The sequence below is a fragment of the Glycine soja genome, chromosome 1 (assembly GCF_004193775.1).
Source record: "Glycine soja cultivar W05 chromosome 1, ASM419377v2, whole genome shotgun sequence".
NCBI classification, from domain to species: Eukaryota; Viridiplantae; Streptophyta; class Magnoliopsida; order Fabales; family Fabaceae; genus Glycine; species Glycine soja.
In genome coordinates, this window is record NC_041002.1 from 2,486,980 (window position 1) to 2,514,037 (window position 27,058).

At 33.7% G+C, this 27,058-nt stretch overlaps 2 protein-coding genes and 1 long non-coding RNA gene across 3 annotated transcripts; all 3 read left to right on the forward strand.

The window, feature by feature from the left end:
• Positions 1–400: 400 nt before the first annotated feature.
• On the forward strand, positions 401–3,103 carry LOC114409413 (protein BREVIS RADIX-like). The gene is made up of 2 exons (XM_028372869.1): positions 401–597; positions 2,698–3,103. The coding sequence occupies exons 1-2, from the start codon at positions 564–566 to the stop codon at positions 2,919–2,921; spliced, it is 258 nt and encodes an 85-aa protein (XP_028228670.1). The 5' UTR covers positions 401–563; the 3' UTR covers positions 2,922–3,103.
• Positions 3,104–16,260: 13,157 nt separating this feature from the next.
• LOC114409421 lies at positions 16,261–18,998 on the forward strand. Its single transcript, XM_028372881.1, has 2 exons — positions 16,261–17,135; positions 18,357–18,998. The coding sequence occupies exons 1-2, from the start codon at positions 16,325–16,327 to the stop codon at positions 18,878–18,880; spliced, it is 1,335 nt and encodes a 444-aa protein (XP_028228682.1). The 5' UTR covers positions 16,261–16,324; the 3' UTR covers positions 18,881–18,998.
• Positions 18,999–19,711: 713 nt separating this feature from the next.
• On the forward strand, positions 19,712–26,586 carry LOC114409428. The gene is made up of 3 exons (XR_003666088.1): positions 19,712–19,965; positions 20,050–24,561; positions 26,095–26,586. It is a non-coding gene; the product is annotated as an uncharacterized LOC114409428 (long non-coding RNA).
• Positions 26,587–27,058: the final 472 nt, after the last annotated feature.

Genomic DNA, 27,058 nt, shown 5'->3' on the forward strand with positions numbered 1-27,058 from the left:
TATAAAATTATTTTAAATCTTTCATTTTTTCTTTGAAGAAGGCCCAAATCCATACTATGTCTCTAACATTGTAAATAGAGAAACATTTACCCCCATTCATTCAAAGTAAACCAGACACAACCTAAAAAAATTCAAATATACTTCTAGACAAAATAGAAAGATAATTTGCTTTATACTTTTAGACAAAATAGAAAGATAATTTGTTGTTTAGAGTTTCATTTCATTAAAGAGTTGACATGAGAAATCGATATTTGTGTGGATGCAGAGTCTCTAGACTATTGAAGAATTATTTTTTTTGCTTCAAATACATAAATCTATATTTCTCTCTATTTATTATTATTGTATATTTTGAATGCAAAATAAATCCTAATTTTTCTGGTGTAAGCTTTAAGAACACTTTTCTGGTGGTGGCCAAAACTTCCATGCAGGGTCATATGTAGAAGCATCAAGGACAACCACCTCTTCTAGAGATGAGCCATCAATGAGAAATGCCAGTGACATGGAGACAGAGTGGACAGAGCATGACGAACCTGGAGTGTAACTTACAAATAGGCAATTAGCTGATGGAACAAGGGATCTTCTCCGTGGCAGAATCAGGTAATATAATATCATGCTAGTCAAAAGCACGTTCCTTGTTTTGTAGTGATTCCTCCACAAAAAGATGTGGCATGTTCCTCCACAAAAATATGATCCTGGGAACATGTACTTAATTTGGTGAAATGATGAAATGGTCCTAGATTAGATTGGATGTATTATGTCGTTGACATGTTGCCAAATCTCATTAAAATTAAAATTTTCACCTAGGGAGTAAGAATAACTTTATTTTTAGAAGATTATTAGGTTTTGATTTGACAGTTTATCAACTCTGTCTGCAACCGGAAGGGATTTGGGGAGGGAGGGGCAAAGAAATGGTGGAAAGAGAACCGAGAAAGAATACAAGTTCAATATCTTTGAAGTCTTGTGGCCTTGAGGAGAAGTGGATGTCCCAAGATTGTTGTTAGAAACTATTTTATAAATGAATGAGCAAATACTTGGAAGGTCTATAACATGGCAAGGAAATCAATATAGGAGAGTTCTGTTCAGTTTCCATCACAATTCTTAATTTTCATTTCCTATGATTTCGTACAAATAGTTCTTAAGTAGAAACTTAGATCACATGTTAAAGGACTTGAATCACCTCCATTCAGCCTAACACAAACTCTAAGTTTGCAACACATTTTAGTATATAATTTGAATCGGTTTAAGTTAGGAACATAATTTTTTACATTATACGAGGCGTTTAAAAAAATTAATAGTTAGAGTAGCGTGTTGTTCAGTAATACAATGACATGTACGGAAATATAAGTTTATCCAATGGCTTTGCTACTAGAGGTAATTCATCGTGTACAGCATTGTTAGCACACTTTTTTTTGTATCTTTATGCTCTTTGTTGAAAGATGCAGCCAGGGACGTGGGAGGAGTTTGTTGTTGAAAGCACAAGTTGGTTTTGTGGTCTTAACGCTTACATCTCTTTGGTCGTATCTGGAAGACCGTAGTGAAGAAGGGAAAGTGGAAAACAGCTATGGGAAAATGACGAACGTGACTTCCACTGATGGCAGTGAGCTTGTCGCCACAACTCCAACTTGGATTCAAAGTTGGTCTCACTAACTTTTTCTTAGTGACATTGATGAAGATGAACTTTAAGTTAGATCCATTCGTTCCTTTTCTTGATATGCAATCACGTGGTCCAACAAAACGGGCTTGCGGATTACTCTTTCATCAAGATGCAGATTCTGTAGATTTAGTAGATTTGGAAGCAAATACTCAAGTCTTCGCAGGTGATGCTGTTGTGAAAGAGAAAATGTAGATTTAGAAGCAAATTCTCATGTCTTTGCACCTGGTGATACTGGTAATGAAAGAGAGAATGTAGATTTAGAAGCAAATTCTGGTGTCTTAGAAGGTGACACTAATGATGAAAGAGAAAGTTTAATCAAGAAGGAATCAGGGAAATCCAAAAGAGCAGCAGATAGTATCAGATCACTCACAAGTCAGGTTGGTAGTTCCAATTTTTTCCAGTATCAGGGCAAGAGGACCTTGCGGCCTCACGTGTGTGGCCTTCAAAGTTCGCTTAGACTCACCAAACATGAGATATTGCTTGCTGTAAGATTAGACTCACCACTTCCGAGATTTTGTCTGCTTTATTGTTCATGTGGGCCTATAAAAGATGTTTCAATGGGTTAAGAGAGGAGAGTGATTATAAACAATTCTTAGCCTCGACTCTTTAGCAGTTGTAGCCTATGAAGCATCAACACCGACACGGACATCGGACACAGACATGTGAACACCTGTAATATTCAAAATATAGAACGTAGTACGGGTGTCGTGTCGGTATCGGACTCCGACACGACAAGGAACTGAAGTGTCCGTGCTTCATAGGTTGTAGCCAAGGATGGTTTATAAACACCTTCCTCCATTAACTCACATGAGCACCAAAATGAGTAATACTTCAGATGTGGTAATTAAGGCTGCAGATTTGGAATACTAAAAAGACTTTGCAACAAATTAAAGTGTTTTTTTCCTCAACAAATGATATCCGGTTCAAGATTTTCAATGTACATAATTGCCTTTGAACAGAAAAGAGATTCTTCTATGCTCAAGACTAACGTCTGCACAAGAAAGCACAATTTTTATCATTAATACATTCATTTTTTTTTGTAGTGGTATCTTCTGAAGCTATGGATCACGGTGGTGGCCAAATCTTCCATGCAGGGCCATCTGTAGAAGCATCAAGGATAACCACCTCTTCTAGATATGAGCCTTCTATGAGCAATGCCAGTTTCATGGAGACAGAGTGGACAGAGCTAGATGAACCTGGAGTGCACCTTGCAATCAGGCAATTAGCTGATGGAACAAGGGAGCTTCGCCGTATCAGATTCAAGTAATATAGTATCAGGCTAGTCAAAAGCATGCTCCATGTTTTGTAGAGATTCCTCCACAAAAAGATGTTACATGCATGTTCCTTCACAAAAATATGATCCTACGAACATGTACTTGATTTGGTGAAATGATGAAATGCTCCTAGATTGCATGTTACCAAATTTCATTAAAATTAAAATTTTCATCTAGTGAGTAAGAATAAATTTATTTTTAGAAAATTAGCAGGTTTTAATTTGACAGTTTATTGACTCTGTCTGCACCCGGGAGAGATTTGGGAAGAGAGATGCAAATATATGGTGGGAGAGGAATGCTAAAACACTCTCTCACTCTTTTAACACTGTCTCCGTGCTGAAATTTTTAAAAATTATCAATTTTTGATAAATTTCAAATTTAAATTAAGAGAGAAAATAATTAAATGATAAATGAGATTCATCAAAATTGATAATTTTTAATAAATTGCAGTCAAACATAAAGAGACTATTAAAAAGAGTGTCAGATACTAATATTTATGATGATGGGAAGAGAATCAAGAAAGAATACAACTTCAATATCTTTGAAATCTTGTGGCTTTGAGGAGAAGTGGTTGCAGCAAGACTGTAGTGTTGTTGAGTCCAGTTTACGGAGTGGATTTGTATAGAGAAGACTAGCCTTCCCACCAATACCATTAGTGATGGCCTTATGGCATTAATAAAATTGTTGACACTCTCAACCGAATTTGCTATTGTGCTGACTCATTAAGCCCTTGAGGAGGTCTAATCTTGCATATTATATATAGATGCATTTATTCACTCCTTTCTCTCTTGATCTTTTTTATCTTCTCCGGGGATGCTTTTGTGTGGTAACAGTTGCCGTTAATCAATCAATCATTTTGTTTATTTTGGTTACTTAAGAACAATTTCTATTTTGACTTTGCGTCAATTAATTATCAAACGCAAGTGAAAACACCATTAGTTAAGGCTTATGCGGGGTGCTAATTAAGCATTATTCTTGGCTGGTTAGATTAATTGAAGTGGATACAAAAATATGACAAATTATAAATTTCTCTTTAATGCAAGCATGAAAATGCAATTTTTACATGAACGCGTATGCTTGAGCTGTAAGCAATACTCTTGGGTCACAACTTGGATAAGAACAATGTCCCACAACTACAAGTTCTTCTCGTTTTTGGTCAAGAACTTGAGATCTTGACATTTTCCAGCCATTTTCCTTTTCCATGTCCAGTAATCACACTGTTAATTCGAACCCCACACGGAGAAAGTTCATATTATGACCTGCTTGAGATGCCTACACGATATGCAGATGGCAAGAATACTGAATCTGGCCACCAAATTAAAATGCTCATAGTTCCGAACATGATGACCAATTATTTGCACATACGGTACATATTTAATATGAAACTGGGATTTTTTTCTCTCTTTCAAATATGTTATTTAAAGTAGGATAAAAATAGAGCATATTGAATAAAGAATGGATAAAAGATAAATAGGTATATACCAAAATTAATGGTCCTTTATCAATAGTCGGCTAAATATTTAATGTACTTTTTTTTTTTTAACTTGGCGTTGAATGCGTAGCTGATACGGTAGCAGATGATGTGACAGGTTTGGTGATGAACGTAAATGCTAATTATTAACTACATCAGTAATATTAGCAACAAAAACCGAAATTCTAATCAGATCAACCGTCCACATTTATGAAGGTTTAGATATTTTTTTAGTTTTTATAATTTAGTTTTTTTTCTTATATTTTTTAATTTTTGTAAATGATGTTTAATTATTATTTTTTATTTTTATAATGCTTTAAATAGTATTTTATTATTATCTAAACAGATTAAAAAATAAACATAATTCAGAAAACTAAAGCTAAAAATAATTTTGTAAGGATGAAAAATAAACATTAAATTATAAGAGTTAAAAATATTTAAATCATTTATAAATCATTTTGAATTCACAATCAACAAATCTAAAATACTACTATCATTTATCACTAAGTATTTGTACACAACACACAAATATTTTTAAAGTGAGAAACTACTTTGATATACGAGCAAATACATGGAAGTCTATAACGGCAAGGATGGATAATGGATTTTTCAGTGAAATTGACCAGTTCTGTTCAGTTTACATGACAATACTTATTTTTCATTTCCTATTCATTCCGTACAAATAATTTTTAAGCAGAAACTATTATCACATTCACATGCTAAACCGTACAAATAAATCTAACACATTTTAGTATACCTATACTTATTTGAATTAATTTATTTATTTTAAGAACATAATTCTTTTACATAATAAGCATTTTTGAAAAAATTACAGTTTGTGACTTTGGGTAGCGTATTGTTCAATGACATGTAGGGGAACGTTAGTTTATCCCATAGTTTAGCTGCTGTAGAGTTAGGTGTCGCAGAACTTGTTTTTGTGTCGAGGTGTGACTAATGGATGAATTGAATTAATCTTTAATTTGTATCTTAATGGATTAGATTAAAAAATTTATTATTTCATTTTGTTCAATTAAAAATTATTTCATAAATATCATACAATTCATTTGATAATATACTATATTTTTTTATGGATGGATATCTTTCACAAAGATATATTTTTTAAAACCTATTTTTTTAAATAATATATTTAACTTTTTTTATAGTTTCTAAAATAATAATAGTAGCCCAAACAAAAGGTGACTAAGGTTATTTTTGATTGACTTCGATTGAGACTAATTTTTAGTTAATATTGGTTGAAATAATTTTTTGTCCGACATCAATCGACGATATTTATGGCCAATATTAATTAAGTTATTTTAGGCCAATTTCTGCATGAGTTATTTTTTGATCGATGTCGGTCAAAAGTATTTTGTTTTTGATTGAGGTCACTAGAGTTTTTTTTTTGTTAATGTTAGTCGATGATGTTCTTTGATTAACATCCGCTAGGGATTTTTCAATTGACGTCGACTAAAACTTTTTTTGATCAACATTGACTAGGATTTTTTAGTAGACATTGACCAATTTTTTTTTGGGTCAAAGTCAGTTGAGACTGTTTTTGGCCGACATTGGCCATAACTATTTTTTTTATTGGTGTTAACTAGTTTTTTTTTCCAATATTGGTTGAAACAATTTTTTTGCTAGTGTCAACTAGAATTTTTTTTGATCGATTTTTATTAAGGTTGTTTTTTGGCCGATGTCGACCAATGACAATTGATAGACATCAGTTGTGATACCTTCTACCCTGATATACATATTTATATAATAAAATACATGAAAATAAAAAATTACATAAAATGATTTTATTCAATAAACATAAAGGAGTTCATGTAGGTAAAAAATTCATATTCAAGTTAATCACCAAGTTAAAGACTTATCAATTAAGGGTATGGAAACATTTTCCACTCAAAACAAGGTCGTTCAAAACTCCAGGGAATGAACAAAAAACTCAGCATGCGAAACAAAAATGATAAAAATTACATGCCCAAAACTTCATGCAATTAATACAAAAATTCATGCCCCATTGTTACATTTTATCAGAGCATTGTGTCTCAATGTCCTTTAGCACGATATTCTTTAAAGTCATCCACATAATCATCTGCTCCCATGAACACAAAGTTCAAGGTTATCATAGGATCCAAATACAAATAACACAAATGAAATGAGTTATCACATTCCTAAATAGGTAGAGATAAATAAAAGCGCTTGCACACACACACACACACACACACACATAATATAAGTATAACAAGTTCAACTTAGCATAATTCAAATCATTGTATCACTCATTGTGTAACATCAATGGTCCCCAAGGATTTAACCACAAAATTACATTTCACACTTTCACATTAATCATGTATTCAGACCAACACATTTCAAGTACAACATAACATCTCACATTCACACAATTCATTAGTCATTATCATGTAACAAGTCATAATGATCATTACACAAACACTGTATAACATATAACTAAGACTCAATCTTATATGCAATGTGATACTATGTTGGTGAAAAATAACATCAGGGTGCTAGGAATACATAACAAGACACGTCACACAATGAGTATGTTAGGTCACTTTCACTAAGTGAAATAATAAGGTGATCGGTCAAGGTCACTTTATTTTGCTAGAATGTTCCAATCACATGGGATCAACATAGACTTAAAAAAGTACTCAAACCGAATGTATTTACCTCCAAGACCTAGACTCCGAAGAATCTGTTAGGATCTCACATTCCTGATAAAGGTCCATTCCCTAATTTTTTTTCATAAAGACATTATTAATGAATTATACAATACTCACGATCTCACACTTGTTTTCAAACACGTTTAATACATCGCGTTACAATTTAAAACCTTAGGTTTCTAACATGGAATATTACACATTCCTTTTAACACCTAAGGTTCATAACTTGGAAGCATACACTTTTCTTTTAAAACCTCACATATAAGCACTTTTCTCAAGATAAACACAAGTCGAGTTATTGCATAATTCATGATTCATAACACAAGTAATATCACATTAAGTATTAATAAAACACTTATACTCAATCTCAATCACAATGCTATAATCCTAATGCAACTTGTTATCGCACCTCATGAATCATATAAATATCACACAATATTAATATTTACATAACACAAATGTGTGTGTGTGTGTGTGTGTGTGTGTGTGTGTGTGTGTGTGTGTGTGTGTGTGTGTGTGTGTGTGTGTGTGTGTGTGTGTGTGTGTGTTCTCGTGCTAATCTAGTAAATCTTGTCCAAAACACAAATTAATTATATAGAAATGTTTCTCACAACATGGAGAGTAAAGTCCCTCAAATAATTTCACATAATCATATCAAAATCATAGGTTCAAAAACACAAAAAAATTAAGAGCACTCAATTTTATCACCTAATTCACATTAATGCATCAATTGTCTCGTCAAACATGAAAATCTTGTGATTATAATCATAAAGATAAAATACAATAAACACCCCAAAATAAATCACAATTTGATCTTTTAAGAATCCCTACACAAGTTCATTTTAACCCCAATGGGGATAAACTCATCCCTTACCTTTAAGCGGACTCACGTGTGTATAGTAGTGTCTCTAACAATTTTCTAAGATTCTTCAAGTTTTTTCCTCTAGTTACTATGCTAGGGTTTCCAAGTAATAGAGAGAAGGAGAATGAATTAGAGCCTTAATTTCACTGTCTTTGTGCAAGAAATATTTCTCTCTCTATGAACATTATTTCGCAAATCTAAACAATGGAAAGGTGCGAAAATGAGTCCCAAAGGCTGTGTCAGAATTTCAGGACAATCCAACGGTTAACAAGTCTCTAAACAAAAGTCTTTAAACTCGTGACTATCATACTCTCAGCCACTGGCAGATTTCAGACTTTTAACCTTTAGACCTGTCTGATTTTCAACTTCTGTTTTTCATCTTTTAAACACAAAAAACACATGAAATTTATTTTTAAGAAAATAAACCCATACCTTTTTGGTAGAGTCATCGATAAAGGTGACATAATAGTGTGAGTTTCCAACAGATTTCACTAGGGTTGGCCCCCAAACATCTGTGTGAACCAATTCCAGCTTTTCAACTTTAGGAGTCTTCCCTGCCCTTGAGAAGTTGGCATTTTTCTGCTTTCCAAGGATACAATGTTCACAAACACCAACATCAACATGCTTAAGGCTTGATAGCTTACCCTTTGCCGCCATAAGCTTCATTCCTTTTTCACTCACGTGTCCAAGTCTTTGATGCCACATGGTTGAATTATTGACAGCCTCAGTAACTGTTACCATATCCTCATCGACAATCATGTAAAGAGATCCTTGCTTCTTTCCACGAGCCACATCGAGATTGCCATTTGTTACCTTTCAAGCTCTATCTCCAAAAGTGGTGTGATGCCCCTCATCAAATTCATCAGTTGCTGCATTTGTGGATTCATCATCATCGCGCTTCTTGTTTTTGTGAGACTTGTTCTTCTTTGGTGCCTTGCACTGATTGCTAAAGTGACCTCTCTTGTCAAAATTCCAGCAAGTAATGCCACTTTTAAATTTTGTCTGACCTTTCCTCTCTTGTCGATCTAGCAAGTTCCATTCTTCTTGCTTCATGTCGTCTGGCTTAACCCCTGATAAGGGTTGATACAACTTCTTCTGATATAGATAATCCTCTATCTGCATCTTCCAAAAGCTGAAATCTCTGTCATCGAACTTCTCGATCTTTACCTTTCCCTTTTCTAATGCCATTGCTTCCACTACCTCCTCTAAATTGAGAAGACTCTAACTAATTCCTTTAAACTAAGGAAATCCCGTGGAGTAACCAAAAGCTCTTGATACCAGTTATTGGGTAGAGCAATAACAAAAAAGAGAAATAAGGAGAAGAGAGAAAAAATAAAAGTTTTAACGTGGTTCAACACACAATGTATGTGCCAACGTCCACGACTATAGTAGGATCACTTTTATTACTTGTACACATAAAAACTTGCAAGGTGTCTCTATATATAACACTAATGAGACACAAGTTTTTACAAACCAAGCGATGTGAGACTAAGACTACAAAACTCTAACAATCCAAGTGATGTGGGACTAAGACCACAAAACTCTAACAAAACTTGTGCCAAAACTTTGGCTTCATTGTCATTTCAAACCTTTCAACTATGCTTCAAAGGAAGAACTACTCTTGGCTCATTCTCAAACTTGGAAATCTTCTTTCTCTTAGTGTAGACTATGTAGTTCCTCTCCTTTGTTACATTAGCAATCTCCTTGTTCTTGCTCCCCTGCATCTCTCTCTGCATAGATTCTCCCAACCCCATTTATTGTTTCCTAAAAATGGACACAATTTCTTGATCTTCACTCTCATCATCCCAGTAGAACACAACAAGGTCCATGGTTTTTTTTTGTGCTAAAGAAATAAAGGAACCTCTCTGAATGATGTTGAGGTTTTCACTTGGTTGGGTTAACATGTGTAAAATTTAAGCAAGTAATCAACAAAGTTCATTGACCTACTTCTTGGAACAGAATGTGAGGTGGTGTTGGTATGTGTTTGATGCCAAGTTGGTATTTGGAAGTGAATCAAGCCCCATTAACCTTAACCTACAAGATCTCTTCTCCACTAGTAAAGTACAATAAAAGGAATGGTGAAAGGGACCATTGATTTGTTCTTTCTTTTTTTTTTTTAAAAAAAAAGTGAAAAAAGTAATGTATTATTAGTTTGCTCTCCACTTACTTGCTCTAGAGCATAACCAGACCACAAATAATTCATAATTAACTAATAAATAAAAAGAGCAAAAGAAAACATAGCTTCTCCTTTCTCCTCTAAAAAAGAACTCACATGACTGACAACCAAATTCAAAGAACAAACTTTCTCGAATCGAATATGGATTTCAAGCAAAAGCACATGCACACTTAATATCCAAAGTCACATTAAGTTAAAACCCTAATGCAAAAAAAAAACTCTGGAAACAAACTCACCATGTTCTAAAGCTATCTTTCTTCTTTGGCTCAACAACAAGCTCCTAGAAAGGCACCACAACAGTGCCTAGATTTTTTAACCCGTTAAAGGCATTCAAGAAATTGAACATGGAGCACCGAACATCATTTTTATTTCTTCTATCATTGAGCTATACAAGTTTGAGGATCTGAATCGAGGCTCCAGCGATGGTGCAAAAAATCTTGTGGCAATTGTCGAACTGAAGGAGAAGCTCGGAGCGCAGAGCTTGATTGGAGTGGCAAAAATGTCGTTGTACGCAGATCTTCTTGAGATGTTGTAGCCATCGCAATTTGATAGTTTCTTTGTGAGAGTACTGGTGGCAGCTATGAGCTCCATGGCAACGACGACAACAACGATGGTGTTGAAGTTCTCCTCCTTCTTCTTGCTTACATTGTTTCTCTTACTTTACGAAACTTGTTCAACAAGAGTCGACATGGAGAAGAAGCAAAAAGAGAATCTTGAAAGAGAAAAAAATGTAGTAAAAGGCTTTTTATTTGTATTTTAATAAAAACCAAGAAACAGAAATACATGTGTAGTGAACAACAACAATAACAATGTTGAATCAAAAAGGGAACAGACCAGGATAAGATCGAAGAGTATGATCTAGTCGACCTTGACGAAATCGGCATCTCAAGCCTTTAGATCGTCCTCAAAGGGTTTGTGTTCAGGATTTTTGGCCTTGACATGTTTCTTGTAGAACTAAATCACCTTTGTTAGGATCTTCCCCGTCACGTTCAGTAGAGGGATGTCGCTGTCAGCGCAGTCGTCCTTGATCATGTGCTTTATCATCTAAGACTTAAGCGCCTCGTCCACCTCACAAGCCTTATCGTCCAAAATCTTCAACGTGATCTTCTTTGCCAATGACATGATGAATGATTGATTATTATTCGATTCAGATTTGCAAGTAAAAGGGAAAGTTGTGAACCCTAACTTTTCTCTGATTGGGATGAAAAGCCAAATGTGATAGATCTATACAATGACGAGGTCGAGAACAAAGGACAATAACAATGAGGGGAAACAAAGATGATGAAACACAAAGACAAGGGCACGAGAGGCAGTGACAAGAATAGAGAGGTTCAAAGAAAGATGAACACGAGAGTAAAAAAGATGACGAGGTTTAAGTTGAAATTAGATTTCTCCAAGAGGGATAGTTTCTACTAAAAACCATCATTGAACTCAATAAATAAAGACAATTTTAACGAAACCGAATTAGTCCATTTCATCTTAATTACGACATTGTTATTGCCTTTTTTTACGATAATTTTCTTGGAACCATAGTCGATATTACGTTGTGAAATTGATAACAGTTAATTATGAGTATATGTTAGGGGTTAAATTATAGAGGAATTTGTAATTTTTCTCTTCTAATTTTTCTTTTTTGAGAAAATAATTGTTAAATTAACATCATTTAAGTTTTTGCGCAGAAAATATTAAAAGTGATGGATTTATGAAGCTTAGTGATGTGAACCTTACGGGGGGAACGTTTGATACAGGCTACGGAGATTTGGATGACGCTACTTCCAGTGAAGGAGGATAAGTCAGGGTAGACGCCACTTCCAGTGAAGGAAGATAAGTCAGGGTAAATGCCACAAGGATTACCTTGATAAGTCTGATAATTGGTTCAACAAGGAACCTAGAGAGAAACTCTCACCCAATTTTATGAAAATGCCTAAAAGTTTCTTTATTGAAAACAAAAACAAATACTTATAGTGTATCTAAACAAAAAGATAAAAATAGACATGGGTCTGCTAAACTGTTTGGGCCAAAATTACAATAAATAAAAATTATAACTAAAAACTTATTTAACTTGGGTCTTCAAATTAGTTTGGGCCTTCAGCAACAATTAATAGTCTTGATAATGTCTCTGCCTTTGGGCCTTCATCCTTCTCCACTTGGGGGCTTTGTCCTTCTCCACTTGGGCCTTTAGTCTGTATTTGACCAGTTTCAGGATTCTCATCATTCCCTCCTTCTTGGAAAACATTTGCCCTCAAATGTCCAGGATCATCACCGTGTTTAAGTACCACTTCCTTCCTTTTCTTGTTGGCTTGCTTGGCATAGCTTTCATTCTTCTTTGCAATTTGCACCTTCACTTGGTCATATAATCTTCTCACATACTCAACTTTGGCTTGTGCATGCTTATGTTGAGTCTCTTGGGGCTTGTTATTGTAAGTTGGCCTGTTAGGCAATGAAGCTTCTGGAAAGAGATCAACTTGATGTTCTATGCTTCTTGAAGGTGGCTGTCCATGAGGAATCTCCTTAGGAAAGACATCTTTAAATTCCTGCAATAAGGGTTGAACACTAGGAGAAACATAAATAGTTAACTGATTATAATTATCGCTCTCTCTCTCTTGTGTATCACTCCATCTCTCAAGTGTATCACTCTTCCTTTTTCTATTCCTCTGTGGTGCCTCACTATTGTCTCTCTCGTGTTCTCTCTTTTCTCTCCTTCTGATTTGGTTATCACACACTTCTCTGAGGGATAGAGGTTTATGAATAATTTTCTGGTCATGGTGCTGGAAAGAAATCTTGTTGGTGAAGCCATCATGCACTGCTTTGGTGTCCTTTTCAATGTTGGCCTTCACTAGTGCCATCTCCATCTCCTTGTCCTCAACAATCAAACTTCCCTGGGATAACCTCTGGAGTTTTTGTCGCATGGTTCTACTGTAGCTAGTTGGAACATACGTCTTTCGCATAACCCTTCTCATCTCAGTCCATGTATCTATCTCTCGCCCTTCTCTCTTCATTTCTCTTTCATTTTTCTTCCACCAAACAAGGGCATAGTTTGAGAATGTAGCTGCTGCTAACTTCACCTTCTGCTCTTCCGGATAATCATCGTAGAAGAATGCATGCTGAATCTTCATCTCCCAGGTAAGGTAGGCATCCGGTGCCTTTAAAAGAGGATACATTGAGTTTTACTCCCTCAATTCTGTCTTGCCCCTCTATTCGGTTCGATCCATCATTGACCCTTCTGTTTCCACCATAAGGTCTCCCAGCATTTGGATTCATTTGGTGCTCTAGTCTTTCTATTCACCTGTAGAGCTCTTCATTGTTACGTTTCAACAAACGTTGTATTTGTGTAGTCATCGCGTCCAGTAATAAGCGCTGAAATCCGTCCAGTTGATGATATACACCACCATTGTCACCAGCTCCTGCCATGATTAAGGAACAAAGAATTTTGCAGTAAATTAAAAAAAAATTCTGGACCTCACCACACTCTACTCACGTGTTTCTCTCTTTGATGGTAGTTCACTCGTGTTTGATGCTCTCAATATAGGCTTTTGTGTGATGTTTTCACTCTTGCCTTTTACCACCCGTGTTCCCTCTTAAGTTCCTAGATGGATCAAATTAGACACACAAGGTAATATAAAATAAAAGGAAAGACAATATAATCATCACAGACTGAGTAACAGATTTGATTTGGGATAACAACTTGGACTTGATTTGGATAGCAGATTGGATTTGATTTGGATAAAAGATTAGATTTGATTTGGATAATATATTAGATTTGATTTGGATAATAGATTATATTGGATTTGGATAACAAATTAGATTTAATTTGGATAATAACAAATAAGATAACGGATAGGATAACAAATTAGATAACAGATATGACCAGTAAACTTCAAATGCTCATAACTTTTGCTACGGTTGTCCGTTTGAGGTCCACTATATATCAAAACACTTAGAATTCAAAGGAGAATCCAAATAAGGGGATTTGGTACACGATTTTCAGCCAAAAAAAATCCTCTAACTGCCTCAATTTCGTGTTCAAAGATCAAACACCCACTTTCTTTCTTTCTTTTTTTTCTTTTTTTTTTTAAATTTCTGCAACTTTTTTTTTTTTACCTGAAACAGAACTCAAACAGATTTTTTTTTACACAAAGTCTGAAAGACACAAGAAACAAGAACAAGAACAAAAAATGTGACAAGAACAAGAACAAAATAAAGACACAAACAAGAATGCAACAAGACGCAAACAAGAAAACAAATAACAGAACAAGAACAAAACACAAACCTGGACATATTACAATGAAAAATAATAGGATAGGATAGAACCTGTATCAAGAGCCGAAGCTCTGATACTAGATGATGTGAACATGAGTAGGAGCGGATCATTTGATACAGGTTACGGAGATTTGGATGACGCCACTTCCAGTGAAGGAAGATAAGTCAGGGTAGACGCCACAAGGATTACCTTGATAAGTCTGATAATTGGTTCAACAAGGAACCTAGAGAGAAACTCTCACCTAATTTTATGAAAATGCCCAAAAGTTTCTTTATTGAAAACAAAAACAAATACTTATAGTGTATGTGAACAAAAAGATAAAAATAGACATGGGTCTTCTAAATTGTTTGGGCCAAAATTACAATAAATAATAATTATAACTAAACTTATTTAACTTGGGCCTTCAAATTAGTTTGGGTCTTCAACAACAATTAATAGTCTTGATAGTGTCTTTGCCTCTGGGTCTTCATCCTTCTCCACTTGGGGACTTTGTCCTTCTCCACTTGGACCTTTAGCCTGTATTTGGCCAGTTTCAGGATTCTCATCACTTAATGAGTAAAATAAAGCCCTGAAAAACATAAATAATCAAGGAAAATTAGAACTAATTAAGAAAGAAGATTAATTAAGAAAAGAAAGGATAATTAAGGAAAGTAAACACAGACTTAGTGCAAGGAGTCCACTAATTTGCACTTATAAAAGAAGAAGACAGAATGAGAAAAATATACACATAAATTATGAGAGAATGCAATTCTTTCTAGAAGACAAAGACTAGAAGAAGGAAAAGTAAGCATTGGAAGTCATTCCTTCCTTCCATTCCCTTTCTTATATTTTCCCCCTTTACGAGATATATTCCTCTCTTTGCAATTGCAAAACCTCCATGACAATGAGAGACTAAACTTCATTTGTTAAAAACTTGGCAACCAACCACTTTTGATGTCATTTCTCCTCCTATCTATTTATTAATATTACATTTGTATTATCTTTTCCCGTACTTAATATTATTGCTTGCAACTTGATTATCCATTTGCATAGTAAGATTTAGGAGTAGCGTTTGTTGATTTTCTAATATAACTGAGAAAGAATATCAAAATATAAAGTCATCACTAGGGATATGTTGATGTTTGTTTAGCCTCTTGTACATCTTTATTTTTAATGCAATTTACTATTTTAGTTCTGTAAAGGAGATTTAGGAGAGAAAATAGATAAATAAAGTTCTTTCATGTGGAGACCAAAGTTACAATATACTAATAAATGCAGGTGTAAATTAAAATAATTATAAGTAGAGAAAAATCATTAACATTACATAAAAGAGTAACTTTGGTAGACTAAGTTCTCATCTTCTAAATTTTCTTCTACAATATTATTGAATTTCTCATCTTTTCTATCTTTAATTAATTCATATTTAATTTATCCTCTTATTTGATTTAATTTTCTGTAAATTTAAATTATTGTTATTCTCATAAACATTTTAAATATTTTTTTAACTTCTTTTACTAATAAAATATTAATCTACCTAAATTTAAACAAAGTTCTTATAAATATAATAAATTAATATTTAAACTTCTGTTTTAACTTCAGATGTGTTGATCTACTTGTGAATCCATCACAAAAATATTATTATGTTAGTAGTGTATCGTGTTGTCCGATTACATGATCTACGAAAATTAGTTTTTCACAAGTTACATCAAACTAGGCAAATTTACTTCCCATCTATAGCTAGCTAGCACACTGAGCAAAAAGCCCAATCATGGGTCTGTCACATATCACACGTTAATGTATTAACGCGTTAATGCATAGAGTGGACTCTTTTAGTCTTTAGTCTCGAGTCAACTTTAATAATAACAGTGATATAGCAACAATAAAAATGTTTGATAATGCATTGAGTTATTCCAATTCCACTCATTCTTCTTATCCATATGCATTACTATTTTTCCTTGCAACAATGACAAGTATCCCATCCTTTCAAAGTGCTATATCAAAACCTTTGCTATGGAAACTCACAGGCTTTGGGTCAAGCATAGTAGGGTTTAGCTGTTATGCCCTCAGCCCCTCTTTCCTATACTTGGTCAAAGAATGGAGCCCGAAGAAGATCGTGGCGTACAGCGTGGTAAGCTCACTTTTATCAATCTCCATGCTCTTCGTTAAAAAATGGAGCTTGGGACGACACGGGAAGAGTTTGATGCTGAAAGGACATGTGGTTTTTGTGGTATTAGCGCTTACCAATCTGTGGTCTTTCTGGGAAGACCGTTGCCAACAAGGGAAAGTGGAAAACAGGTTCCGGAAAATTATGAACCTCACTTCAATTGGAGCATTTGCCTTGATGGCCTTGAGTTTGTCGCGGCAACTTCGAATTGGATTCGATGCTGGCGTCACCAACTTCTTGGTTGGATGCTTCATGGTGACGTTGATGAAGATGAACCTTAAGTTAGCTCCACTTGCGGCATTGTTCTGTTATTTGCTTGTCAACAACCGTTCCATTTCTGATTCCCTGCTTAAATTGCGTGCACGTGCCGCCACACAACATGCAGCAGATGATCGTGAAGAGGGGCCAAGTTCGAAAGATATTGAATCAGGGGATTCGAAAGGAGCAGTTATCAGCCACAGATCTCGTGAGATTCTTGATCCAAAGAAGAATTGGTGGAATGAAATTCGTAGTATTCTTTCTCCAAAGAATATAGCCAAATCTAAAGAAGTACTTTTTCTAAAGAAGTGTGGATGTGAAGTCCGGAAATTTTTTCTTCGGAAGTTCAAAGGTAAACTTATTAAAGATAGTTATATATCTTTTTCTTTTTACTAAAATACACTTTTTTTTTAATTTGATCCTTGTTTATTCTAATATTGGTTCATAAATTTTATATATATATATATATAGTTGAGTTTCAAGTCAAAATCAACTAAAAATAAGATATATTTAATACATAATGAGAATAAAATTTATATCATTAAAGATTAACTGGTTTAAATTTATGGTGAATGGTGTCATTTATTTTTTCCTTCTTACTAAAATGCACTTTTAGTCTTTTGTTTTAAATTTGATCCTTTTTATTTGGATTAATGGTTATTTTTCTCTCTAAATGTATAGAGCGCTCATAAATTTATTTTTGAAATATGAAAATTCAAATTTTAATCCTCAAAGGTGAAGAAAGTGTGACAAATTTATCATTTGTTAACTTTCATCTATTATCATTTATGAAAGAGTTTATATAGCATATTCAAGGACAAATTTGTCAACGCTCTACATATTCAGGAACAAAAATAACTATTTATTCAAAATATAATTTAATCTCTATTTATCCTTTTTTTAATCGTTGCAAACATAACATTACAATAAATACTTAAAAAAATAAAAAACAAAAAAATAAGCATAAATTAAAACAAACATAATAATAAGAATAATATTGATTAATAATTATAACTCAAAGAAAAATGCATAACTATTAAGTTTATCCTTATAAGAATAATAGATCCAATTTAATTTTGTCACCACCTAATGTTGTTAGAATAGAAATTTCAAAGCACGAGACAAATTATATTTATCAATCAATATTATGTTTATTGTGATGTTTGTTCTAACTTATGCTTGTTTTTTTAAGTATTTTTTTGTAATGTTATATTTGTAACAATTAAAAAATGAGGAAGATGAAGATTAAATTATATTTGAAATAAATAGTCATTTTCGTTCATAGATGTGTAACTTGCTGAGAAATTTATCCTTAAATGTATCACCTAAATTTTTTTATTAATAGTAATAAATAAAAGTTAACATATGAATTAATTTGTCATATTTTTTTCATTTTCAAGAATTATAAATTTGAATTTTCATCTTTTGAAAATAAATTTATTAACATTCTATACATTCATGGATGAAAATAGTTATTTACCCATATTATTCCAAGATCAATTGTGTTCCTAAATTATATATATAGAGTATGCAAATTTCCTACACCTTGAAGCAAATTCTGATATCTTTGCAGATGATAAGGGTGAGGCAAGATTCCAAGACCTTGAATCAAATTCTGATGATGATGCCTTTGCACATGATACAAATACGGCAAATTTTCAAGACCATGAGGCAAATTCTGATGTCTCTGAACATGAAAAAAATGAGGCAGATTCTCAAGACCCTAAAGCAAATTTTAATGACCTTGCACGTGATACAAATGAGGAAGACATTCAAGCAAATCCTAATGTCCTTGCCTGTGGTACAGACGAGCCAAGTTCTCAAGACCCTGATCAAACAAATTCTGATAACTTTGCATGTGTTACAAATAAAGCAAATTCTGGTGTTTGTGAACATGAGACAGACGTGGCACCTTTGCAACATGGTGAAGCATATTCTAATGAAATCTCTGAAGAAGCAGATAGGCTTAGTTCTAGTGAGAATGATATTCAGAATATAGAGAAATCTAAAGAAGTAGGTGCTTCAAAGAAGATTCAGAAGTTGCTGACATCTGGAAAGAAGTTGTTGAAGAAGCTCTCAAAAGATAAACTTAGTTAAATGATGTTATATATTCATAAGAGACTTTTAGAATTTATAATGATATATTTTATAAATAAAATTTGTTTTGATTAAACATAATTTGTACGATCAAATAACAAATTTACTTTTCTTAACACTTTAACCGCTTTAATATCCAAAGTTTAAAATAATGTCAATGAGACAGCGTAGTTCTTTGAATTTGTAATCAAATAGTGTTAAATTTCAACAAATGATTACTAATTAAATAGTTGATAGTTTCTTACTCTAAAGCCATCAAAACGGATCAAAATTGATGGATCAACTTAGCCTACCATGATTTCGACAAATCTGGTTGGAAAAAAATTAAATTTACAATTATTCAAGAAATCAAAATCAATCTAGACTTATCCGGAGCCAAACTAACACACCTAAAAGTTAAAAAATAACATAACACACGTAGACTATTAGGTAGACATGAAATGTTTTTGTCATTTTTCTAAATTTCTGCTTTTATATTTATATGATTTACAATTTACCATAGATATTTAGGGCTTACATTTCATGACAAGATATTTTATAGCTTGTTTTGTTTGTAGGTGTGAATATCTAGGGGAGGATTTAATTAATATTTTTTATTTTAAAACTCATGAAATTTTAAAATGATGATATCATTGATTATTTAAAGTTAGGCTAAGTATTCAAAATTTATTTTGCAAAAAAATTGATTTTTCGTTGATTTTTCTTTTTCTAAAAAAATTGATTTTTAAAATTTTTAATTAAGTGACACTACTACAAAATTATATTTTACTACACAAAATCAACCGCCGTTTTCAAAAATTATCTTAAAATAAAATATGATACCAATTTTACAAATAACAAGAGATATACAAATAAAATTTTATAAAAATGGTCTTAATGTTGAGTAACGATTTTAATAGCATTGTGTTTAAAATTTAGTCTCCTAATTCTTCCACTAAAAAAAAATCTACTATCTTTGGTGTTTCCTCACCGGCTTATCTCCTCCATTCAAGCGTCCAGGCGGCTGCCGCTGTCATTCCGATGAGGTCCATCGCTACGGCACATGCGTCCTCTCTGTTGCTTAATTTGACCAAGGAGAAATCGAAGTCAGTCAATTCAAAACTCTAACTCTCCAATTAACGCTCTTTGCCTTTATTTCACTCTAATTGCCTTCTTGCTTCTGCTTCTAGTTTTTGGTACACTAAGGGGGTTTGGGATTGACGAGTTCCCTTTTGATGTTGGCGCAGTCGAAGCACTGCAAAATCCACTGCCGTGGACTCCAAATCCTTCACCTGCACCTTTGCAATCCCTCACCGGCGTAGTTACTTCACAATCCCTCATTAACAAATTGTTAGGGTTTTTGGTTGTGCGAGTGAGAGTGAGAGAGAACAATTGAAGGCATAACAAAGGGAGTGAACAACATCAGCATCTCTGATTCATATAAGAAGAATCACATTCAGGTCTCTAACACCAAGAAGCCCCTCTTCTTCTATGTTAATCTAGCCAAGGTATCACCACTCTATTTTCAGGTTTCGAAGCTCGCGAGAGTTTTTTTCCTTCGATGTTTGATTTTGTTGATTCTGCATAGATATATGCAACAACATGATGAGGTCGAGCACTCAGCTTTAGGAATGGGTATTGAAATGAATTTGTTATTGGTATTATAAAATTAATACTCTTATATATCAACAAAGGGTGTTGCTAGGTGCACCCAGCGTTATTGTTGGTGCATCCAGCATCACTTAAAAATGTTAGAAATGTTTCTCTAATGTTTCGATATGCGGATCAAGTTGATCCGTAGAAAACTTACGGATTAACTTGATCTGCGAAAGTCTCCTGCGGATCAAGTTAATCCGTGTAAGTCTCGCGGACCAAATGCGGATCAACTTGATTCGCGAGTCTTACACGGATCAACTTGATCCACAAGTTTTTCACAGATCAACTTGATATGTAGGAGACTGAATTTTTTTAAAAAGTTTAATTTTATTGAAACCTAATTTTAAATGACATTTGTAATATTAGTTTAACATTTGTAATTTACTTACTTCCTTTTATAATATGTCGATGAATTTCAAATGAATTTGGTATGAATTTCGGATCAAGTAATTTAAACATAATTAACAAAATAACACTAATATTATAAACTAATATTATTAATCAAAATAACTTAAAATATACAAAATGTTAAGTCAAATACATCGTCAAAAACTAATGATATCTAAAGTGTGAATAAACTATTGTTGATTTGTGCGCCGCCTACGTCAAGACCTCACATATACATTGTCGTCTTCTGTGACACCCTTGGTAATCCTGAGGCATTTTAGAATGACATCATGTGTCGATGTGCCTGATGTGACTTCATTTAGGATGAGATGACGCTCCAACGTGTCAGCGATTGCATGGCAAGCCTCCTGTTAAATAAAAAAACAAACGAATTATATAAATTAGTATTAAAATAATTGAAGTAAATGACATACATCTAACAAAATAGTAACACTTACCATTGCATGTCTAAGCTCGTCTGCATCAGGATCCACATGTGTCGATGTCGGTGCTACCTCATGAGGGATATGACTTGGCTGCGTTGTATATGCATCTCGAGGAGGATCCGTTTGTGGCGCAATCATGAATGGATGAGATATGAAGAAGAACTAGTCTATGTAGTTAGACGCACATTGACTTGGCACAACACATAGATCACCTGCTGCCACCAGATGGTCTGAGTAGTGTGTCTATGTATCATCTACGTCATCATATGACACCCATGAATGGACACAAGAATGCACTGGACATAGCCGAACTGGTGCATAACCCTCTCTGGTCTGTATCTGACAACAACAGGCCCCTAGCAAAGCTGTCCTGAGAAGCACGAAATCAGATGAAAGTCCTGCACAGGTCGGTGCTTCGTACATGGCATACAACAAACATCTGAGATCCTCAGACGATCTAAGCGTTACCTGTACGTCGTTGTAGATACCTTCTCCACAATCTTCTTTGTCGCAATCCACCAACACGCACGTGGTGACACCTCGTCGTAGTTCGGATCAGCATTGCACTCCGCAATTGACGAAAAGTGCTTGTATATCCAACACTACAGGATTTACACGAAAGTCATACATGTTAATTAAATATACCCTCATTAAAACATTTTTGTAATTAAATTATGAAATACATGTTAATTACCTATAACAACGTGATGTAACTAACAAGCTGTCGGTTGGTGCTGATACTGGCATCATTAAGCTAATTGTACATATGGATGAGGCCAGCAGCTCCCCATGCATACCTCCCAGCAAGAGTGAGGCCACACAGGGTGTGTAAGTAGACAACATGAACATGGGTTGCACTCTTATTAGAAAAAAGAGTGCAACCCAAAAGATGCAGAAGATAAGCGCGAGCGGCAGTTGTCTAGTGTTGTGTTTGACATCTGTGCTGGTATATGTCTTGTAGCCACTGCAGGCGCACGTATGGTCCACCACATTGGCCTATCTCGGCCATGGCCACCTCTGGTGAGACCATCAGTAACGCAACCAACAACAGCACCGCCTCGTCGCTGCGCAGAGGCTAGAAGTCATGGAATGTGCCAACGATCAACAGATGGAGAAGAGACACGATGTCGTCCAGCATGATCGAAACCTCCCCCACAAAGGAGGATATAAGTCCATGATCGCCGGTGTCTATCGAACATGCGATCAAAGGACTTAATCCTGTCCCAGCAACCATGTCCTCAATTGCAGGAACAAGCCTGCCTAAGTTATGCACCTTCCTTCCATGAGAGGATAACTTCAACTCAGGATGTTCCTGAATTGAAGTACAAAGGAACACACAATTTGTTCAAATAACGTCAATCAATAACCAAAAACTCAATAAAAAAGAATACTTAACAGACTTAAATATTATAAATGCCTGTCCATACCATACGCTGGCCGCAACATGGTCAGCATACTCCATAAGCACTGATGGGTCCCTGGTTCCACCAGGAAATCCCTCAGGCTCATCTACAGCATCCTATGCACCGGTATCCTGTGCGTCAGTCTCTGCATCGATGTCCTGTGTGGCAACATCTACCATGGGCTCATCCCCAACTACAGCAGCCTCTGCCTCTAGTACAGCAGGCGAGTCTACAGGTATCGCAGGCACATCATCGTCAACAATGACAAGTAGATGTCGCTTGCGTGCCGATGCGGTCAGCCTTCGGTGCTGGGGAGCACCGTCAGAATCATCACCATCCCCTCTCCCTAGACCTCTGGCAACAATCCTACCTAACGCACGGCCTAATCCTCTAGTCTTAACCATGATATGCAAATGTTTACCACAAATTCCATCACTAAACCACACAAATTCCAATCAATCCTTTTATGTGTGTATGGTTTTCGGAATTTCATTTGGCTTGGTTTCGAGAAATTTGGTGTTTTGTGTTTGGGTTTGGACTATTGCTGTTATGCTGAAACTTCTTTAGATACTTAATGTTTGTTTTTAGCCTAATCAGCCAATTAATTGCATGATTCTAATTATTCAATTGTAATTAGAAAATTTTGTTAAATTACGAGTTGAAGAATACAGCTAAAGAGGATTGGTCATCAATAAAACCTTTCTTTTTAATACAAGTATCTTGATTACACTAATTCATGAGTTTGATAGTGGCCGTAAAGAGGATTGTTCTATTAACTTTGCAACCATAAAGGAACTTAATTGAGTAAAAGCTCATTCAACCCTCTATTGTTGCTTTGGTTATTCTCTTCCCTTTGTTCAATAAATAGCACTAGCAGTGTTATAAGCTTGAGAATTAGCAAAAGGGTTGTGATTAATCAGGAAAAGCTTTTGCTTGGGAGAAAGAAGGAAAACCTTGAAAGATGTCGTAGGCTATAGTGAACTTCATAGTGCAAAGTCTTGGTGATTTGCTCATTCAAGAAGGAATGTTCCTTTATGGGGCGGAAGACAAAGTGTTGCAACTGCAAACTGAATTGAGGATGATGAGGTCTTACTTGCAAGTTGCAGATAGAAAGCAAGATGGTAATGAAAGCCTAAGGAATTGGATTTCAGAAATAAGAGAAGCTACTTATGATTCTGATGATGTCATTGAGTCATATTCCCTCAGAGGAGCTTGGGACGACTCGGGAAGAGTTTGTTGCTGAAAGGACATGTGGTTTTTGTGGTCTTAGCGCTTACCTCTTTGTGGTTTTTCTGGGAAGACCGTTGCGAACTAGGGAAAGTGGAAAACAGGTTCCGGAAAATGATGAACCTCGCTTCAATTGGAGCATTTGCCTTGATGGCCTTGAGTTTGTTGCGGCAACTTCAAATTGGATTCGATGTTGGCGTCACTAACTTCTTGGTTGGATGCTTCTTGGTGACGTTGATGAAGATGAACCTTAAGTTAGCTCCACTTGCGGCATAGTTCTGTTATTTGCTTGTCAACAACCGTTCCATTTCTGATTCCCTGCTTAAATTGCGTGCATGTGCTGCCACACAACATGTAGCAGATGATCATGAAGAGGAGCCAAGTTTGAAAGATATTGAATTAGGGGATTCGAAAAGAGCAGTTATCAGCCGCAGATCTCGCGAGATCCTTGATCTAAAGAAGTATTGGTGTAATGAAATTCGTAGTATTTTTTCTCCAAAGAATATAGCGAAATCTAAAGAAGTGCTTTTTCTAAAGACGTGTGGATGTGAAGTCCTGAAATTTTTTCTTCGGAAGTTCAAAGGTAAACTTAATATAGTTTTATGATTCATATCTTTTATTTATTATAGTTGGAAAGTGAATTTTTTATTTCTTATCATTTATATTTCAATTTTTTTTAGTCCTTATAATTTAAAAATAATTTTTTTAGTTTTTATAATTTGTATTTTAATTATCTTTTAATTTTTGTTATAACAAATATATGTATATATATATATATATATATATAAATATAAATAATTAGTTACAAATTAGTTATAAATTATCAATTATTTTTTATTATAAATTTTCTTGTAATAAATTGATTATGAATTACTTATTAATGTTTTTATAGTTAATTGTAATTGATAATATTACTTATATTTTAATGATAATAACTAATAGAAAATTAAAATATAAAGTACATGACTAAAAAATTTACTTTCAAACTAGAAGAACTAAAAATAATTAAAATGTAAATTATAAGGACTAAAAAGACTACTTTCAAACTATAAGGATTAAAATATACAAATTATGAAATTATGAATCTTTTTGCTAAAATACACTTTTAGCCTTTTATTTTTTTTAATTTGATCCTTTTTTATTTGGGTTAGTGACTATTTTCGTCTTTCAATATGTAGAGTGCTAACAAATTCATCTCCGAAATATAAAAATTTAAATTTTAGTCCCCGAAAGTGAAAAAAGTACAATGAGTCTATTTATCTGTTAACTTCTGTGTTAATGAAAGAGCTTACATAACATATTGAGGAGCAAATTAGTTAGCACTTTAAACATTCAGGGACAAAAATGATTATTTATCTAAAATATAATTTAATCTTTATATTTTTTCTTTTGTAATCATTGCAAACATAATATTATAATAAATACGTTAAAAATAGAAAAACAAATTTAAGTTGAAACAAACATAATAATAATATAATATTGATTAATAAGTATAGTTTATCTATTACTTTGAAAGTTCTAATGTGACAGTATTTTATCCAAAATATAAGACTAAAACACAAATGTACAACTATTAAGTTAATCCTTACAAAAATAATAGATCTAATTTGATTTTGTCACTATCTAATGTTTCACAATAGAAATTTTTAGAGCACTAGACAAATTATATGTTTATTAATCAATGTTATGTTTATTGTTTATGTTTGTTTTAACTTATGTTTGTTTTTTTTTAAGTGTTTATTGTAATGTTATGTTTGTAATGATTAAAAAAATACAGAAGATGAAGATTAAATTATTTTGGGTAGCTAGCTATTTTCATCCTTAGATGTGTAAAGCGCTGACAAATTTATCCCTGAATGTATTACGTATGTAAGTTCTTTCATTAACAGTAACAAACAAAAATTAACAGATAAATAAATTTGTCCCACTTTTTTCACTTTCCAAAACTAAAATTTGAATTTTCACCTTTCGGAAATGAATTTATCAATATTCTACATATTTAGGGATGAAAATAACTATTTATCGAATTTATTCAAGCTTCAATTGAGTTCCTAGATTATATATATAGAATATGCAAATTTCATACACCTTGAAGCAAATTCTGATATCTTTGCAGATGATATGGATGAGGCAAGTTCGTCAAACCTTGAAGCAAATTTAGATGTATTAATTGAACATGAGGCAAATTCTAATGTCCCTGGACGTGATAGAGATGAGTCAAGTTCTTCGGAGCCTGAAGTCTTAAAAGATGGGAAAAGGTATTTAACGATGATTAAAAAACGCATTGGACGAGTCGTAAAAAAGTCTAACTTTCTACGACGGTAACCGTCGTAAAATAGTTAAACTTTCTTCAACAGTTATTAGCTAACGATTGTTTTAGAACATTTTCTAAGGCGGTTATTAGCTGGGACCATCTTAGAAAGTATTAAAGTCGTAACTAATAATGAATACTATATTTTTAAGAGAATGTAATAATGCCACTTCTTTTTTTTTTTTTCATTTTCTAGCATTACCCTGCCCCAATCCTAGTGACAAGGATACGTAGAAGCATATACCAAATGATGTTAGAGTGCACAAATAAAATAATGCTTGCTTATCTAAAATAAAATATTTCTCATCAACTTCATGATATTTATTGCAAAACCATAGCTTTCAAATGAATTTGAATATGACCTTAATTAAGTAACGATACCTAGCACAATTGTTTAGTCGGGATTGTCATGTATAGCTTTTATTAGCTTATTACTGGTAACATTAAACTAACTATATGTTCACCAAAAAGAACACAAACTAATTATATTGGTAAATTTAAGAAAATTACCTTTATTAATTTCTTCAATTATTATTATAGAAAAATATAAGAACTATAAAAACATAATTTAGTCTTTCATTTCTAAGATTTCATTATTTTTTCAAAGTTAAGTATATTTTATAAAATTAAAGACCAAATTAGAATCCTCCTTTGCTTAATTAATTAAATAGAGTAATAACTTTGTAGAGTAATAACTCATCAAATTTAATTTAGAAATAGAAGATTTATAATTGTCATTCCCATAACTAAGAAGAAACACTAAAAACTT